At 41.1% G+C, this 20594-nt stretch overlaps 1 protein-coding gene across 2 annotated transcripts in view; it reads right to left on the minus strand.

Moving 5' to 3' along the window:
- The window catches only part of LOC142151822 (peptidyl-prolyl cis-trans isomerase FKBP8-like), a 60945-nt gene extending 45500 nt beyond the window's left edge, over nucleotides 1-15445 (minus strand). Inside the window, exons 1-2 of one of the 2 annotated variants that reach the window (XM_075207846.1) lie at nucleotides 15321-15442; nucleotides 14895-15120 (exon numbers count right to left, since the gene is read on the minus strand). In XM_075207846.1, the coding sequence (XP_075063947.1) occupies nucleotides 14895-14988 (94 nt within the window). In that variant the 5' untranslated portion in view covers nucleotides 14989-15120; nucleotides 15321-15442. Of the gene's footprint in view, nucleotides 1-14894 lie in introns of both variants that reach the window. The other variant, XM_075207845.1, reaches the window with a different exon arrangement.
- Nucleotides 15446-20594: the final 5149 nt, after the last annotated feature.

Consider the following 20594-nt stretch of genomic DNA (forward strand, 5'->3'; position numbering starts at 1 on the left):
ATAAAAGCGATACATTTTTATTTTATACTGTTTTTCTGACTTGTGTGAGCTACCATGATAATATCTATACATGGGTGATCATGTGGTGTATATATTTTTGAGTAATCATACAAAATTTTATGATGACGATTAAGCTACTCTGCTCTAAAGATTTGTTACTTATTTGATTTTTTAATAAGTAAAGAAGTTAATAGTCTGAGAGTCTGTTGAATTATACACTGCTACTAATAGATCAGTTTATTTTTTAATTCAAGTCAGAAGCTCTATTCCCATTCATTACACAATTCCACACATTTACATTAGAATACACTGTCCTTAGAATATAAGGACAGTGTATTGTCATATTTACAGCAAGATCATTAGCAATTAAAATGAAAAATGTATGTAACCCCCTGTCACTGTGTGTAGTGTGGGGTGTACCTCCTTCTCAAGCCCTGGCCAGCTGATGGGCATGGGTGTAAATGACCAGGGGATCCCTGCACATGTAGGTATTTCACTACAAAGTTTCTTTGTAAGTAGTGGGACACAGGTGATGTAACTTTGTGGTGCAGTGTAATAACAGTCTGAATAATTTGGGCACCAGACCATCTCCATGACAAACTGAACTCATTATTTACACTCTTCTTCCTCCAGCACCATAATCATAATGGTTGCAGGAATACAGAAATATATACAGCTCCTTACTCTCTCTAGCACATTTTTTAATGAGCAGTATGAGTAGGGTTGCAAATAAATCTCCTTACTCATCCTCCTGCACAGTTCTTAATGTTATCTAAGATATGTCTCCCACACTCCAGTACTCCATACTTCACTGCAGTTCTCGCCTTCTCTGCAGGGGCATTCACATGGATGCTAACAGGCAGGCAGTTCTGACAGACGCTGTGTACCTCTCAACTGCAGCTCACACCTCCTCTGTGGGGATGATTTCTCCTTTGGGCTCTGACTTTTCTCTCTGTGTACTCACAGCCCCTGGCTCTGACACTGTACTCTGTGTACTCTCAGCCCTGGGTTTGACACTTCAGCTGCACTGCCTCCTGAAGCAACCCTCTCTCTTGGGGTCTCCTCCATGCAAAATGCCCCCTCTCTCTCTTGGGGTTCTCTTTAATGATATGGGGTTCTCCCCCTCTCTGGGATTGAGGACTTCTCACTACTGGTTTTATCATAGTACATACCAGGTTCTCCTGGTCACAGTAGTTTCACAACTACTCACCATTCAACCAAAATCACAGTCTAGCTTATCTCCAACACACATGCAGCTCTTACATCCCATAATACATAATATTTCTCTCCAGGGGTCTCTGCTCTGGGGACTCTCCCTCTATCCAGGCACACATTACTTGCTTTTGTGCAGTCATTGCGCTCACTCTCCCAGGGAATGCTGGGGGAGCCTGGGAGCATCCTCCCCACTCTGCCAGGTCCACAGCTATATCACATCACCTTTCTTCTCTCACTATCTCCTCTGTATCTCTTTTTTCCCCTTTTTTTACAGCCACTTCTTCTTCTCAATCCCTAGCATACTGGGCTGGGTTCTCATCATAGCAACCAACTTGAGTCCCTTCTCTTTCCATGAACACCTAACTCGCCCCCCAGGTGACCCCCTCCTGTATTCACTGGGGTGCATAGTTTACTAACGTACTTTGTGCTGCACTGGACAGCTGCCTCAGTTTGCATCATCATAGACACACCTCCAAGGCGTATATTTTCAAAGAAATATGGCATTTTTCAGTGAGCAACATATTAATTGTTATTCCTAGTAAACAGATGTGTTCAGACATTCAACAAAATGCAATACAGTACATTTTAGCTGCTATGATGTTTTACATTTAGTTTCACTTTAACCTGGGACACAGCCAACATGCTTACCATGGGGATTCCAGGTATATATTTCCAAGACATCAACAATGAACCACACATTACCCCATACATATTAAGATAATAAGATAATTGGAAGCCTCTGTATGCCGAATCAAAGAGCAGATGATTAATTTCCCCACTCTACACCTGCAGGATTTTGCTGAATTATATTTATTGACCTTCTTTTACAAAGCTTTCGAAATCAACATACATTCATGTGAAAAAATGGTATGTTTTTGCAAATCAATACATAATTATCAGTGTCACTAAAGCTGGGTAAACACTACACTGTTTTTGTTCAATAATCGGCTGAAACAGCCGACATACGACCGCTCGTTCAAAAGTTGGGTCAGTGTGTACAGTTACACGATGGTCGAAAGTCTGCCCAAATGGACGATTGTCGCCTCATTTGGTTGGTTGTACCGTCTAATATTTTCGTTCCAATCTCGTTTCCGCTGTGTAGTGTGTATAAACTTCCGACAGATCCACCACAATCCTACGATACTTCCTCGACCTGGCGGGCGTGTGTATGTAAATTTTTATGTCAATCACAGTCCCACGTGGTGTGAAATCCGCACATCACTGTGTTTTGTATAGATGTGTATTGCACCTGTCTGGCTGTAGACCATTACACGTGTATAAAGCACGTGGATTATTACCCTTTGGATGTATGTTGGCATTCATTTCTCATTTAACCTTGATAAAGTTTCAAAACTATGAAAATTATAACGCCATATTAACCTTGCCCCAATATGTCTGAAATACTCTGAATAAACCACACAGTGTTAACGCAACACTTTTATTGCTGGTAAAAACAATAGCAATGTTCAACTTCTCTAGTACAATATGAAAAGTGAAAAAAAAGTAGTATTACAGTGAAATGGTGGTACTGGTTTGTGGCACAACAGTTGCAAACAGCATATACATATCATCAAAAGTATTATCAAGGATTTTGATTTTTCTTTTAATGTTCGCAATATTGTCTTTCATTTTTTTCAAATGATCGTAGAGCTCGGCGACATTTTTCCCCTCTTCCGAACTTTCGTCTGATATGACGATGGTATCTATGAAGCAAGAAAATACAAAGGTTTTACCATTTCGCTTCTATCTTTGTACTAAAGTTAATACAAGTTTTATTTTATTCTCTCGTATCCCCCATTCTTAAGAAACCTAATATCGACCCCACTTCTCTCTCGAACTATCGCCCCATATCTCTTCTCCCTTTTGCCTCCAAAATTCTCGAGAGGCTCGTCTGCAGCCGTCTCACCTCCTACCTTTCTGAATACTCCCTCCTTGATCCTCTCCAGTCTGGTTTCCGCCCCCTCCACTCCACTGAAACTGCCCTGGCTAAAGTCACCAATGACCTCCTCTCTGCAAAAGCCAGGGGCCACTTCTCCCTTCTCATCCTCCTTGACCTCTCTGCAGCCTTTGACACCGGTGACCACCCCCTCCTCCTTCACACCCTCCAGTCTTTCGGCCTCTCCGGCCCAGTCCTGTCCTGGTTCACCTCTTACCTTACTCACCGTTCCTTCTCTGTCACCACCTCTGGGTCTCTCTCCCCCCATCCACCCTTCCAGTCGGAGTCCCTCAGGGCTCTGTTCTGGGACCCTTACTCTTCTCTCTATACACCTCCTCCCTGGGTGAACTCATCAGCTCCTTCGGCTTCAGCTACCACCTTTACGCTGACGACACTCAACTATACCTCTCCTCTCCTGATCTCTCTCCCTCCCTCCTCTCTAGGGTGTCCGTCTGCCTCTCTGCCATCTCCTCCTGGATGTCCTCTCGATTCCTCAAACTTAACCTTGCCAAAACTGAGCTCATAGTTTTTCCTCCCTCTCATACCCCATCCCCTTCTAACCTCTCCATCACTGTCAACAACACCTCTATCTCCCCTCTCCCCCAACTTCGCTATCTTGGTGTCATCCTCGACTCCTCTCTCTCCTTTGGCCCCCACATCCTCTCTCTTGCTAAATCCTGCCGCTTCCAGCTGCGCAACATCGCTCGCATCCGGCCCTTCCTCTCCCAAGATGCCACCAAATGCCTTATCCACTCTCTGATCATCTCCCGCCTGGACTACTGCAACCTCCTCCTCACTGGCCTCCCCCACTCTCATCTCGATCCCCTTCGATCCGTCCTTAACACTGCAGCTAGGCTTATTTTCCTCTCTCGCCGCTCCTCTTTTATCTCCCCCATCTACCTAGCCCTTCACTGGCTCCCATTCCCCTTCAGAATCCTCTTTAAGCTCCTCACACTCACCTACAAGGCCCTCGCCAACTCCACTGCGCCCTACATCTCCACCCTCCTCTCTATTCATGCTCCATCCCGCCCTCTCCGTTCTGCCTCTGAACGTCGCCTCTCTTCCCCCCTTATAACCTCCTCCCATGCGCGTATTCAAGACTTCGCCCGCGCTGCCCCCCTCCACTGGAACAAGCTCCCTCCCTCCATCAGAACTTCCCCTAATCTGTCCAGTTTCAAACGGGCCCTAAAAACCCACCTTTTTCTTAAAGCCTTTCTGTCTCCCACTTAACTTCCTACCTTATCTTCTGCCTCTGTCCCCCTACTCTCCCTCTCTCCCCTGCGTCTCTCTGTCTGTCCACCCCTCCCCTTAGATTGTACGCTCCTCTGAGCAGGGCCATCTCTCCTCCTGTTTCCACCACTTCTAACTCTGCTCTCCAGCTACTTAGCCCTCCTCCTCGAGGGTCCTCCACCCCACGTCCACTCTCGCTCCCTCCTCCCCCCTGGGGGTCTCCCTGTCTTCCGCGCCCTCCTTCTTGGGCCCCGTCGTTTGCGGGCCTCCCTCCCCCTTCCCCGCCCTCTCTAGCTGTGCAATGAGCTTACTGAGTTGCTGTGTTTACTGTACTGTGCTGTCTCCCATTGTATTGTAATTTTGTTTGTCTCTGTACGGCGCTGCGGATGCCTTGTGGCGCCTTATAAATAAATATTAATAATAATAATAATAATAATATTCCAACACCAGAAATGTGCTCACCTTGCACACTGCTCGAGATCACTTTGTGTTGTGGTCCCTCGGGCACATTTATTTTTTCTCGTTTTATAACAGGTGTAATTACATCAGTGGTATCTACAGTGGCCTTGTCACCGTTAATTCTTGCTTCTGACAAAACAATAATCATACGTTTGCATTGGTTCATGTGACAGTAGAATGAAATACATAAAGTCCTTCAAACAGGTACATTACACGTGCTACTCACTTTTTTAAATGTTTTTACGGATTCACTCCAGTCTCCTAGCCTCTTTATTTTTAAGGTCCGACCACCTCTTCTGGACTTGGAATTTATTTCTTTTCTTTCCAAGTTTTTCCTTCAGTAATCGCAGTAGTTTTTGCATTATCAGTTCCTTTCTATTATTCACTTTTCTGTACATTCGCTTTTGACAGTCGTAGTCGTACTGGTTCAGTACTTTTACCATCATCTCCATCTCTCTAGGGCTCATTGACTTTGCTCTTTTACCTGCAGTACATTCTTCTTGAGCATCTCCATCACACTCTGTAACTTTTCCTACATTTGTTGGCCCTTCCGGCACCATTTGTGCCTGCATCTCCGTCTCCATTGCTTCAACCCCCACTAACACTTTCTCTTTATTCTCCATCTTCTCACGTTCCTCGGCGCCAGACATGCTCCTCTATCATTTTTATACACTCTGGCATGGGCGTTTGTTTAGAGAATGGAGCATTGTGGGTGAAGACTATTCGTGTATAATAACCTCGTGTATCAGTGGTTTTTTTTTCTATAACTGTAACCCGTTCATGACCATTACATACGAAGGGATTTTACGATTCTTCGGAGCTGTACATTCGTTCACATATACAGTAAGTTATTTCTGATTGATACATACATGTGTACTTGCATTGGTGAAATTTACAGCACGGATGGGACTTATGTTCCTTTTTATTATACCCAAACAGATAACCATAATGGCATATGAAAGAAATGCTGACCTAATGAAGGACTTTATTGACACCTACAGGGCTCACCCATGTTTGTGGAAAGCCAAATCCAAAGAGTATTCTAACAGAATGATGGGAAACATGGAGATGCAAGAGCTTGTAAAAGCATGTCTGCCATATCACCCTGGAGCAACTATTGAATGGGCAAAAAGCAAGGTCCAGAGCCTTAGGACTGTGTATAAAAAATAATTAAATAGGCTATATGGGACACATCCATCAGGCTCTATGGTCTCTCCCCGCATCCATCACCAATAATCCCCCTTTTTAATAACCCAGACTTCCCTCCAGGTCTACACCATTCCGCATTCCTTCCGTGGCATTCCCGAGGGATACGTTTCCTAAATGACATAGCTCGCAATATATCATTTCCCCAATTCGCAGACATCCAAGCTAAAATTGGCCTCCCCACACGGATATTTTATCAATTCCTGCAAATTTGCAACTTTCACTCCTTCACCAAATTACGTCTCATTTCTCGTCCTCTCACAACAATCGAAACATTGTGTCTGCGCCACGCATCGACGTCAGGTCTTATATCTAATATCTACTCTGAATTAGTTTCTCCCTCTATTCCTCCTCGTGACCCTCATGAGTTGGCATGGGAACATGATCTGGGCTCCCCTCTTGACGAGCAGGAGTGGTTGGAAATTCGAGACAATGCTGCCTTCAGCTCAATTTGTGTCCGAATAAAGGAAAATGTCTACAAACTCCTCTTCCGGTGGTACTATGTTCCCACCCGATTACAAAAGATACTGCCCGATTCCTCCGATAGATGCTGGCGTCTATGCTCTAGGGCAGGCTCTTTCCTACATACATGGTGTGACTGTCCGAAATTGATTCCCTTCTGGCGTGAAATTAAAGCTTTGATAGAAATGTTAATTCAAATTCCCTTACCCTTTGACCCTAAATTTTTTCTTCTACCCCTCGGTTTTCCCATAGCCACTAGACACCAAAATAAACTTGCTTGTCACATTATTTCAGCGGCCACTTGTCAAATTGCCATAGATTGGAAACAGGTTGCCCCTCCTTCATTTTCTGCCGTAACTAACAGGATTTGGCAAACGTACAAGATGGAATACATGACTAGTATTATGCGAAACACGGCCAAATCTTTTAATAAGGTTTGGGATCCCTGGATGTCATACTTCCAATACCGCTCCCCCTTTACCTAATCCTTCCCCCCCCTTCTACTTGTAATCCCCTCCCCTCTTAGTTCATTGTCTTTGACTTAAGAGTGTTCTCTCCCCATCTCTCATTTTCTCATTCATCCTTCTCTATTTCTTCCTTCTTCTTCTCTTTTCTTTCTTCTCCTTCAAATATAAAAATATACCGGTCCTTTCTCTCATAGAATCTGACGTATTTTCTCTCCAACGCACGGAGAGCTCTGCTTATCTACTTTTTGCTTTGATTATATTCTGTGTGATATATTATGTATCCATTTTGCATTGTTAACTCTAAGACCGTCAATAAACACTTGTTTTAAAAAAAAAAAAAGAATTAGATAAAGTTGAAGCATCCAAAAAATCAGGAGCTGCAGCTGAAGACGTGTATGTGCCAAAGCTATGGTACTTTGATATGTTACACTTTGTGAGGGACCAAGAAACACCACGTACATCCACTAGCAGCATGCCCATGGACAGCAGTTCATCCCCAGAGGTAGAGCAAGCATATGATATACCTGCAAGCGGCACAGTAAGTACAGTACATTATGATGTTGTAATGTAACAGATTTATTAATGTTCAAACAATCAACAACACAATAACAATGCATAACATGTTTATAAATAGTCATATACAATCATTTTGCCATGGCACGGCACCATCACCGTTGAAATACGAAAGGTAGGCTTCACGATTTAATTTTGCCACTGAACAACTGTTTTTAGAGTGGCCACACTCTAATGGTGTTAAGCCCACTACCTCCTTGTCCTCGCCATTACTTTCCACATTGACCTGAGTGGTACGTCCACTGTTGCTTTTACGCCGCAGAAAGTTATGCAGAACACAACAGGCCATCACAACTTTGTCGATTTTGTCCAAACGCAGGTTGATTGTCGAATGAAAAACTCGGAACCTGTTGCTTAGAATCCCAAAGGCATTTTCAACGACACGCCTGAGCAGGTGACAGTCTGTAATTAAATATACGCCTTTCATGGGTCATATTTCTTTGCGGGTACGGTTTTAATACATTCCCATGCAATGCAAAGGCGTCATCTGCCACAAACACAAAGTTTAATCCATATTTTGTGCTGCTCCGCGATGGAAGGTTTAGGCCATTGTTTTTTAGTTTGTTGTGGAAGGCAGTATGCTCCAATGCACCACCATCTGAGACTCTTCCATTTTTCCCAATGTCCACAAATAGGAATTCATAGTTCGCATCCACGATGGGCATTAAAATAATGCTGAAAAACCCTTTGTAGTTGTAGTAGAAAGAGCCACTGTTTGATGGTGGCATGATTCGGACATGTTTGCCATCAATGGCACCACCACAATTTGGGAAATTTCATAGTCTCTCAAAGTCTTCCGCTATCACTTTCCAGTCTGCTTCGGTCGATGGGAACTGAAACATAAAGATGTGTACATAGTTTACATTTGAACATGCATGCAATTGCATTCCCTCATTCGTTTGCTCTTTTTCAGCCTGCACTACTGTCTGCTGGAATTTGAAGACCCGGATGCTACAACAATTAATCCCACTCCACGTGAAAGCCAGCTAACTACAGACAGGCAAGATGTGACCGAAGGTGATACACCAGCAAAAATAAATGAGAAGCGAAAGAGACGTAGAATACATAAAATACCAGAAACTGATACACTAGCAGAAAGGATGCTTGATTGCGCTAACACCAAGAACGGAACAGGACACATTTGATTTACTCGCAGCAACACTAGCTAGAAAAATGAGAAGTAGTAGCAAGCGCATACAAACTGAAATGGAGCGGCTGCTGTGCGACGTCATGTGTAGGGCTACCGCTGAAGATTTGTGGCCAGACACATGTCTTTCCTCAACTAACCTTAGACACAAACAAGCATACACATTTCAGACCATGGGCGGACAAAGCGGCATGTCTCAACCTTGTATGACATCCACGCCATTACCATCCGTAAGGATGCCACATTACATTGGGGACACACCTGGTATGGACACAAGCGAAATTTTGCACTACCAACATTTATAAACTATTGCGCTGGTCCTAAAAATTTATGATTTGCACATTCCAAGTTAAATTTATTTTTATAATGTTATATATGTTAATATGTAAAAGCGCTATTTTTACAATAAATACTATTTATTTCCACAAACCTTCATATACTGGTCACTGAGAACTTCAATGATAGCATCACAGGTGTCAGGTATTATCATGCCAAGAGCTTGAGGTAAAATAGCCGTGCTGTATTTAAGATCTGCCAGTGTTCTCCCTGTTGCCAAAAAACGTAAGGTTGCCACCAGTCTTTGCTCTGGCAGTATGGGTCTCCTTAATTGGGTGTTCTCCCTCTGGATGAGAGGGGTTACAAGTTGGGGCAGTTCCTGAAAAGTTGAATCATTCATACGAAGAAAATTCTTGAAATCATCGGGGTTGTTGTCCCGTATCTCCTGTAGCAGGGGCATATGGCAGAACGTGTCTCTCCTCTTGAACCACTCTTTGCTCCAACAAGATCTATTCTTTCTCCTTCTTTCTCTTCGGTTCCGTACCAGCAGTCTTCTTGCCACAGTAAGCATGAGAAGTGCAGCTGCTTGTTCTTGTTTTGTAGCCATTGTACGTTTACAAATGGGAATGAATGAAGGGACAGTGTAGCCTTCTGTTTTTAAGCTGTTTTGGGAGTTAGCTATAGTGCAGGGTCCGCCCCTTTATGCTAATGTCTTCGGTATCTCAAACATTTCGCCGCAAATGTCGCTGCAGTGTGTACGGAATTTAAATCATTGTTCACAACAACATGGCTGTAAAAAGTCGATAACGGGACTTCCGCTCTTCCCTTTCTCGTCCTAAACAAGGCTAGTGTGTATGTAGTCCATGGACCGACTGATCGGACCATCGATCGCATGTAAAATTGCTCGGCATAAAAAGTTGGTCGAAATTTCTGTAGTGTGTACCCATCTTTAGTCCTTCAGTTTTATAAATCCAAACTCAAGTGCAATTACCTATCACAAATGTCATTCTAGTTTTTTAACAAAAAATAAGGCAATGTATAAAAAGTCAGGTGCTGGATATCACAAAGAACCCAAAAGTTACATCCTGGGATCTACAGGCCTATCTCATCATAGCAAACTTTTAATGTTCATGAGTCTATCATCAGAAAAAAAACTGAACAAGTTGGTTTTTCAGAACAGTAACCAGGAGAAAGCCCCTTTTGCCCCAAACAAACATTGCAGTATTTTCAGGGCAAAGTTAGATCTGAATGAAACAAGACTTCTGAACAATGCCCTCTGGACAGACAAGACCAAAGTCGACTGTTTTGGTCTTGATATACAATACTATGGTTGTCGAAAACCAAACACTGTATATCACTACAAGAACCTCATACCAACCATCAAGAATGATAGTGGTAGGGAGATGAGTTACACCACAATCAATAAGTCCACCATGAACTCCTGTTTATTCCATAATATTCTAAAGAAAAATGTATGAATATGAATTGGAGCTTGGCCAGAATTGGATCGTGCAGCAGGACATTGATTCTAAGTACACCAGCAAATATACAACTGCATGGGAGAAAGAGGAGGTTTTGTCAAAGTTCAGACCTCAGAAGCAGTGTTATAAGGAGGAGTGGGCCAAAATTCTTTAGATATGATGCTAGTGACTGATAAACTTATACAGAAAATTATCTACAAGCTATTGAGTCATATGTTATATATATTTTCTCACACATGGCCTCTTTGTGTTGTCTTATTTTTTGCTTTTAATAAATGACAATAGATTTTCACAAATTTTAAAACTTGCAGAGGACTAGATGATTGTTAAAAACAAAGGTTAGAAACACAATGTACTTTTTTTTCACACTACTGTAAATAGTGAAAAATAGCACTTCATACACAAAATGATTGATGGAGGTAAACTAGAATATTTTACAAAAGAATGTTGGAATAATGTTGTGATTGCTATAATTTTCGATTTTGAATATTAGATATATTTAGTAATGCATCACATGTTTCTGTCTCTACGTAATTTGTCTTTAAAACATGTTGGTTTTCATAGAGTTTCTGACATAATTGCATTAATATATTTATAATACTGCAATCTATAGCTATCTGTATTTTTGGTGAATAATTTAGATATGTGTTTGCCAAAGATTTATATATGTCACCCAACAGCAATTTTACTGCCTGGGATCTTATCTGACATTACAAAGACAACACTGATACTGGTCAACAGAAAACATGATCACAAACTCTCAACACACCTTCCCATTCTTTGATGAATACTCTACTCTTTATTTGATCCCATGACTGGGTATAAAGTCTCTGATCTTCTTTCCCCCTCTAAGCCATTAACTGTGCCTTTTTTCACTTGCTTTTAAGGTGATATTTATCCTTCCTCAAAGCATCTCTTGATCCATTTTACTTTTGTCGACCTCCAAGTCTCTAGTTTTTCTTTGCATCAAAACTTAATTTATATACATGCTAGACCCTATCTCTCTACTTTCTGTTGACTTTGATGTGGGTGATCATCCCTTTTTCATCCTTTTCAGATCGAGAATTTATTGCAAATTTTTTAACTTTCTGACAAACCAATTTGAGAACCACTTAAAAACATATTTGAGCATCTCTAGTCGTAATGAAGCATTAACAAAATTATGTCACCTCCACCTCAAAAATATCTCCTTAATCTGCACTTACCTCACTAAAAAAAATAATTCAGTGCCTAGGACATTGATCCCAGGTGTTCTTTTGATAGATTCCAAAAAATCATGCCCTTCTTTCTGCTACTACCCATCCAGATTCTGAGGGTGAGAAAGCAATCACAGAAGCATACAGTTTTTAATTTACTATAGTATCTCCATTAATTCAAGCAATCAAATAAACTTTAGAATAGAAAGTTGAGGCTATTGAACTTACTACTACTCAAAGCCAAGGAAAGTACACTATACATTGCCTTTTATGTAAGAAATTCCTAGAAGAATGGATATAGGCAGAGAAAAAAGTTTAACTGAAAAATAGTTTCTCAAAAGTATAACCTCTGAGAAAGCAAGAAAGCTTTTTGTGGGACACTTCCATAATACAGTTGGCAAAACATGTAAACTATAGAAGATTCTGTTTCTTTAAGGACTTGATGGATAGACACCTGGACCCCCTGGGTTGTAGACCAGCTGTTGTTCTTACCTCAATGGCAAAATCATTAAACATTTGGGTGGATAATATTGAAGAAGCAATCACAACAGAAGGGCCCTTCCTCAAAATAAAACATGTATTCTTCCATATGATGGGGAAAGGTTATTTGGAATGAAGCTGGGCAAAGCAATTATAAGCGGGGGCATGCTGGGCTGGGGGGCAGGGTGGCATTTGCCCCCCTGGCCGATCTCATAGTGGGCTACCTTGAGCTGGGCCACCTGCATTTTTATTCCTTTAAAATAGGCTGCTGAATCGAATCTTGCCCCACGGGCCAAATTAGCCAGCCCTCCCCTGATTATAAGAGTTACATGGGGAAAGTTGGGTCTTTACCCTTAGGGTAAGGAGGGAAGACATAAAAGGGGTGATCTAGAAAGAAAAATTTTCAGGAAAATCCAAAGTAGCAAGATTAAATTGACTGGGAGTAGTATATATGAGAGGTTCCCAGAGAGGAACTCAAAGGACAGGAGGCCCATATCTCTTTCTGGGAATTCGTCCATTTGGAAAGACCTGGTGGGTGCCAGACTCTCTCTTTTCAGGTAGGCCTGGATGAAAATATTTTGAGACTTTTGGGTCATTTCAGTGGTGTGGGATATAAGATTTAGTTCAAGGAATGATGTCAGATTTTATAAGACAAGAATTCTTGTTTGCAAAGAAAAGAAAGAAATTCTGCTTCAATATGAGTAATTTCTGCAGCAACAAGTAACATCTCTTATAGTAACTTTCTGTTGAGAAATTGTCATGTGAGTTCAAACTTGTTCTAGATCTAAAGCAGTTTAACAAATCTATTTAAGTAAGAAATCTAAGAGAATGGTATCTATAGACCTATCACATGCTATATGTGCCAATTTAGCCACCACATCAGAAATTGCTCAGTTTTGCAGTATTGGACTTTAATTTCCTATTTAGATATCTTCCATTTGGTTTAGTAACAGCCCTGAGGACATTTTAAGAGGTATTCCTGACTTGGATGTGAACCTGATAAAAGAAGGAATAAAAATCAAGCCCTCAAATCTTCCTGCCACTAATCAAGTCAGAATAAGAATAGACAACAGTATTTTAGTTTCATACATTGCAAAATGGAGAGGAACTTCAAAAATATTCTGAGCCAAGAAACATCTAAAAAGTCTTTAGACCTTTAGTATATTATCATAAGTAATACAACCTCCATCTATATATATAACATAACATTTTTGATGGAGATACATTAAATGGTGAATGTAAACCTAAAATGTAGAAAAATCCTAATGTCTGCCAAGGTCTAGTGATGCTCCCCTCTCTCTCCTGTTTATAATGTGTTGTTGATGGATATCAAACCCCTATGAAAAAAACCCTAACTTAGCAGGAGTGAGGAGAGCCCACCAATGTCTGCTGAGGTCTGGTGATACTGTTTAATTTCTGATTGTTCAGACTCTCAAAGGTTATGGCCTAACCTGATATTTATTGTGAAGATTGGTGATTTGAAAAGAATAAAACAGGGATGATTTTATTCCAACTTTTAATTTTCAAATGTTGGGAGGTATGAATATGTAAATTCTGGGTGGGTATGTATTAAACAGATTCTCTAGACCTGGCCTGGCCAACCTTTGGTTCTCCAGGTGTTGTGAAACTGTAAGCTCCAGCATGCTTTGCTAGCTATCGGCTGGCTATCTGCTTGTAAGTCATGATGAGGCTTGTTGTTTCACAACTCTTGGAAAGTCAGGTTGGCCCAGTGGCGGATCCAGGGGGGAGGGCGATGGGGGAGGCGCGATTATGTTAAATCGCCCCCCCCCCCCCCCCCCGAAATAATAAAGTTTTGGCCCACCCCTGGGTTGGCCAGGCATGGTCTAGACAGTCTAGATTGTAAGCTTGTGAGCAGGGTTCTCTTACCTCTCTGTCTGTATGTATTACCCAGTATTGTCTTATTAATGTTTGTTCCCAATTGTAAAGTGCTACGGAATCTGATGGCGCTATATAAATAAATGTTGATGATGATGATATTTGGCCAACTTTTCCTTATTTAAGAAGTCGCTTGAAAAGGCAGTAGTAAAAATGGAAATTTATTGTTTAGTTATAGTTGATTAATGAAATGTTGTTCAAGTTTCTTTGAGTACCTCAAGAAACCTAGCCCTGACTAGTTAAATAATAATGAATATATCATAAATATTTTATTTAAATTAATATATATTTTCACTAATGATAGAAAAATGATTCATGATATCTTATTTGTATAGTTACATTTTGGAACATTTATGCAGTCATGTGATTTGCTCAGTCAAGATAAAATGACTTCAGTAGAACAGTTTCAATTTTGTGGCTAAATTAATATAAACAGCTACAGAGTTCTTGCATGATTTAACCAAAGAACACAGTTCCAACTTTCCAGACTTTCTCATACACGTATATTTTGTATTAATCAAGAAATCTATATTGCTTTCAAAATAAGTACTGTGATGTTATATGATATCATATTGTGTTTTTAAAGCTGCACTACTACCTAGAGAGGGAGTGGAACATTATAGCCACACCCCTCCCAGAGGCCCCGGGAAATCTACGGGTTCTGCGGTCAGTAAACCGGTGCGGCGTGACTTTTGTAGGGGGGTGTGAGCAAGTGGGAGGATCAATGAGAAGCAATCACGGACCTCATTGGTCATTCTGCTCACAACCCCATTCTACAATCATTTTAAAGTGGTGAACAAAATGTTCAGCACGTTAGGTGTTAGTGCAGTGTTAAGCTGCATTTTGTGTATGACAAAATTTTTAACATACCTGTAATGTCTATCCATTTGTCAGAGGAAAACATATCTTGAAAATTGTAGTCTTTATATTCTAGAACATCTTCGACTGCCTGGTAGAATTGCATCTCCTCCTCTTGGGGTACGTTGTCATCTATGGTAACGGGGGGCAAAAGAAATTTGACTGTTTTTCCAAAACTAGGTGTCCGTTGCAGAAACCTTTCATTATCCTTGTATCCATCTTGTTGTGGATCCGTATCCTGCACAAACACAGTAGGTATATTATTAATGTGTCTGTTATCCTCCAGTGTCTCCTGCTCCATAGAATCTGGGATCTTCCCAGGCTGGGAGATATCTTGTGGCAAGCCTGTCATCACCTCCTTCACTAATTCCACTTTTACTGACATTTATATTAGTCAATTAATGGTTATGTGATATAATTTTCATATATCTGGTTAACTTGTCACATCTTCTTTTAGTCTTGGCTTGAGCGCTGTCCTCACAAAATAAAGTTAAAAGGGAAGGAAACACAAGCTCTGAAGGGTAGCTGTCTTAGACTACAACCTTGAGTCTTCTAAATGTCTGTAATTCAATTACTGCTATTAACTGAATGATTAACTTAAGCCTCTCTCTCATTCTATTTCCATTCGTGTGAATATCTTAAGTCTCTAGACTGAGGGCACACATGGAGCTCACATCACAGCTGTACTAAGATTTAGCTTAGGTGCCCACAATATTGAGCAAACTGATTTTTTACTGGAGAACCAAAACGTAACATTAAGTGGGTGGCATATGAAGACACTATGGTGTCTTTATATGCTAGATAGCATTATATTTCCACATTTTCAACCTATAACCTACTGCTGGAGGTGGAATAAGAGTGTCCTTTTTGAACATTTTCTTAATGTCTTAAGCAACAATTAAATTTTATTGCAGGTGTAATAGTGTAAGCTCAAAATCATGGAGATGTCAGAAAGGTGTATGTCAACATATTGCTCAGAAATGCGTCCAATTTTTAAAGTGTTTGTTTGCATTCAGAGTATATTATCAGGCACTGAGGTTTATTTTTGTTATTGCAATGCTCTGTTGCTGCATTGTATTCAATTGTACACAAAGAACGTAAAGTACTGTTTAATTCTTATAGCTACCTTTCTTATTTCTAGATTTATAAAAATAAAAGTCTGCAAATTACAGTAATCTTGGTTTGAACCTCTTAAAGTTTAAACAAATCAGTTGTTCAGGAATATTATTTCGGTTAATAGTACACACATATATTTGTTTCCAAAAGGGGTTTTACTTGCTCCATTAGCCCCCATCCACCCATACAGAACTACAGCTACTGATCTAGCAGTCTAATATGTACCAGGTTTGATTGTTGTGTTGTTGTTTTTATCTCTTTTTATGTAATGATACTATTATTATTGTATTGCTGTCTATGGAACATTTTCTTCTGCTTCTAATTGCCTCTCACACAACAGTCCAATATGGCGAAAATAGCTTATCAATGTTCATGATCTGTCACACATTATGTAAAGATCCTGTGAGCACTGAGGGTCCGTTTAATAGTCCATGATTGGCTGTGTAAGGTCAGTTCCCCGTTGGATGAGCAAGCACTTGGAAGATGTTTCTCTTTTATAATACTAGGGAATGATTGGGATTACTATAAAGACTCAGACACAAAGCTGTCTTTAACCTCATCACAGCTGTAATCTGTTCGCCATACACTAAACTGAGAGTTTGTATATAGAGACATTACAGAAAGCAGAAGGATGAAAGGTCTACAGTAGAGATGAGCAAAGTTGCGAAATTTCATACAATTCGAATTTCGAGGCAGAACAGGCCGGTTCATACTATGACAGTCAATTCATCCTTCTGTGTGGTGCCATTGGGGTAGGACTGGGAACACCTAAGGCTAAATTCTGCTGGTGAAACATGCCAAAGTTCACAGTCAAATGCAAATTGGGGTGAATATTTCAATGTTTTGCAAATTTCACTCATCTCTAGTGTAAAGAATAGTTCATGTTGTGTCCATCATCTGTTTACTGTACTGTACTTGTTTAATCCATCTAGTGAAAGCAGCACAATGCACAGTGGGCCTTTGAGCAGGGGCAGGTGGGCATCTGGCTACCGGGCCGGTCCCATAGTGGGCTACCATGGGCACGGTGACTGGGCCACCTGCATTTTCTTCCTTTAAAATGTTCCTAATATCCTACTGAGTCGAGTCTTGCCTCCCAGGCTAAAATTTGACAGCCCTCCCCTGCTTATGAGTATGACCCCATGCCCATGTTCTTATTGTTATAACGAATAGTTCCTAGGTGAAGCCCAGTTATGGCTCTGTTCACTCCACATTGAATGGGGTCAAAGTGGAACAGCTGGTCGAAACTGTTTGGATGCACATTGCTGGGGGAGGGAACATTAATCTGCCCTGTCCTCTGCTACTATAAAGGAATACAGGGATTTGGGATTAGGCAGTTGGTTGTCAGAAACATCCTAATCAGTGAGGTCTAGACAACTGTGAGATATAAACATTGCTAGTTTGTGAAACTAGGTGGGCAATAGAATACGTATATTTTTGTCTATAATTACTCTGCTATTACCATGAAGCAGCATGCTACCTTAGAGATGCAGAGAAGGTTTGATCTCTGCAGAAAAAAGATATTAGGCTTATTTAATAGCACAAATCTGCTTTTTCTAATCTTACTTATGCAAAAACTCCTCAGTATATTAAATAAGGCTTATATATTTTACTGTGTTATGGCAAAATAAATACTACTGCTGCATAGTATTTTTCTGTAATATTATCCACATTTGCTAAAATTAAATAAAAGGACTGTTGAAGTTTAATAATTGGACGAAGGTAGTAATTAATAATATCTGTACACTACACTCAGTTGTCTTATTCACTTTCTGATCATCTCCAGCTTGGACTACTGCAACCTCCTCCTTACTGGCCTCCCCCACTCTCATCTCACTCCCCTTCAATTCGTTCTTAACGCTGCCGCTAGGCTTATCTTCCTTCCCGCCGCTCCTCTTCTGTCTCTCCCCTCTACCTAGCCCTTCACTGGCTCCCCTTCCCCTACACAATCCTGTTCAAGCTCCTCACACTCACAAACAAGGCCCTCGCCAACTCCACTGCACCCTTCATCTCCACCCTCCTCTCTATTCACACTCCTTCCCACCTTCTCCGTTCTGCCAATGACCGTCGCCTCTCTTCCCCCCTGATAACCTCCTCCCACGCTCGTATCCAAGACTTCGCCCGCGCTGCCCCCCCTCCACTGGAACAAGCTCCCTCCCTCCATCAGAACTTCCCCTAATATGTCCAGTTTCAAACGGTCTTTAAAAACCCACCTTTTTCTTAAAGCCTTTCAGTCTCCCACTTAACTTCCTACCTTATCTTCTGCCTCTCCCCCTTCATTCCCCTTCCCTTTCTCTGCCTCCGTTCCTCCTTCTCTCCCTCTCTCCCCTGCGTCTCTCTGTCTGTCTACCCCACCCCTTAGATTGTACGCTCCTTTGAGCAGGGCCATCTCTCCTCCTGTTTCCACCACTTCTAACTCTGCTCTCCAGCTACTTAGCCCTCCTCCTCGAGGACCCTCCACCCCCCGTCCCCTCTCGCTCCCTCCTCTCCCCTCTGAGGGTCTCCCTTTCAACTGCGCCCTCCCTCTTGGGCTCCGTCGTGTGCGGTCCTCCCTCTCCCCTCCCTTCTAGCTGCGCTTTGAGCTTACTGAGTTACTGTGCTTACTGTTTACTGTACTGTGGTGTCTCACCTCGTATTGTAATTCGTTTGTCCCTGTACGGCGCTACGGACACCTAGTGGCGCCCTATAAATAAAAATTAATAATAATAATAAAAAGTTGCGATGCGATTTATACACAACGTAAATATTATTGGAACATTTAAATATGTTTAATGTATTTTCTATCTTTAAATATAAAATATAAAGTGGTAAAGAGGCTAATTAATGTTTCTAACACTTAAAATACACAGAGATTGGTATCATTCTGTTCGCAATTGCATGAGAATGTATTATTTATGTAGCGTTCGCACATTGCAAATGCTAGTTATAAATAATATCACTTTTCATACACCAAATAGCAAGTCCAGAGATATCATAAAAGAACTGGTTTATACAAGTCGCTGGTAGTCACTCTCTCATCAGTGATAATTCCGGCAAACATTACAACGACCAAAAAATCACGAAGACTATAACAGCGACCAGATGAAATTATCCACTGACCGTATAATAGATTGCCAGTATATCCGGCACTTCAACTGACCTGCAATCCTCAACAGCAACTTTCCGAAATATGTACACTGAGAAATCACGTCACTACTAATGGGCAGACTAAAAACGCTGCTTTTAAAGCGGCAATGGCCGGACCTACCGCCTTTATAATGTAAATGAAAGTGGGACTAGGCACTATTTCTAAAAACATTCTCATTTTGTTGTTGGCTTTGGTTTAGACAAATCTAGACTGGAGTTTTGTTTTTGATCTTGGTTTTGTATTTCACCCAAAAAAAGTAAGTTTGATGAAATTGATAAAATAAAACATAAAAGCATGTCATTTTGAGCTATTTTTTTCCTACATTAATATTATATAAGCACAGTTGTGTCAAATTAAATTACATAATCATCACAATATATAAGGGCAATTACATTTAGAGATGCCCACTGACCCCCGTGTTTTGGTTTTGGTTTTGGATCTGGATTAACTTCATGTTTTGGTTTTGGTTTTGATAAATATGTCCAATTTAAAGAACAGCTAAGAGACCTCAGAAAACACATGGGTGTGTCACCGGCCCCCACAGACTAAGCTTTGGAAGATGAAGACGAGGAGATCGCCGTCACCCTGAGCACAGGGCCGGTACAGTGAAACTGAGAATGGCTCATGAAATCAGTTATAGTTCATTTGATTGCTCCACCCGTTCCTTGGATAACTTGTTAATTCTACAGCTAATACCTGGCGACAAGCACTGACCCCCCCTGGGATGCGTGCATTTATCAGCCCAAAACCAATCCAGGGTGACTCGGCAGGTTGGAGATGGTGAACCCAGTGAAAAACAAAGTATGTGGTCACAGGAGAGAAGCAATCGAAAGGATGATTTTAAACAAATTTCAAAAGGGTAAATCCACCAGGTGTCCAAAAATTGGCTGTGATCACTCTGACATGAGTATATCGGATCTTGTTCCAGACAATGCACTAAAAAGAGCCATTGAAATTCACAGCAAAAAGGTCATCACTGAGCTTCCAATCAGCCCCAATTCCCAAAAAATTATAATATAGTTAGGTACCTTTGACGTAAAGTGCAGATTACAAACACTTTGCGCAATACTGATGAAACAGCAGCAAAGTGGAAGGTTTGAGTAATACATATACTATTATTATTATTACCATTTATTTATATAGCGTCACTAATTCTGCAGTGCTCTACAGAGAACTCACTCACATCAGTCCCTGCCCCATTCGGGCTTACAGTCTAAATTCCATAACATACACACACACACACACACACACACACAGAGACAGATGGACAGAGACAGACAGACACACAGACTAGGGTCAATTTGTTAGCAGACCATTCTGCCCATTAGTAGTGACGTGATTTCTCAGTGTACATATTTCAGAAAGTCGCTGTTGAGGTCTGCAGGTCATTTGAAGTGACCTGCAGTTTGTTTTTGGAGTGTGGGAGGAAACCGGAGCACCCGGAGGAAATCCACCCAAACACGAGGAGAACA

Source organism: Mixophyes fleayi, chromosome 4 (genome assembly GCF_038048845.1).
Source record: "Mixophyes fleayi isolate aMixFle1 chromosome 4, aMixFle1.hap1, whole genome shotgun sequence".
NCBI lineage: Eukaryota > Metazoa > Chordata > Amphibia > Anura > Limnodynastidae > Mixophyes > Mixophyes fleayi.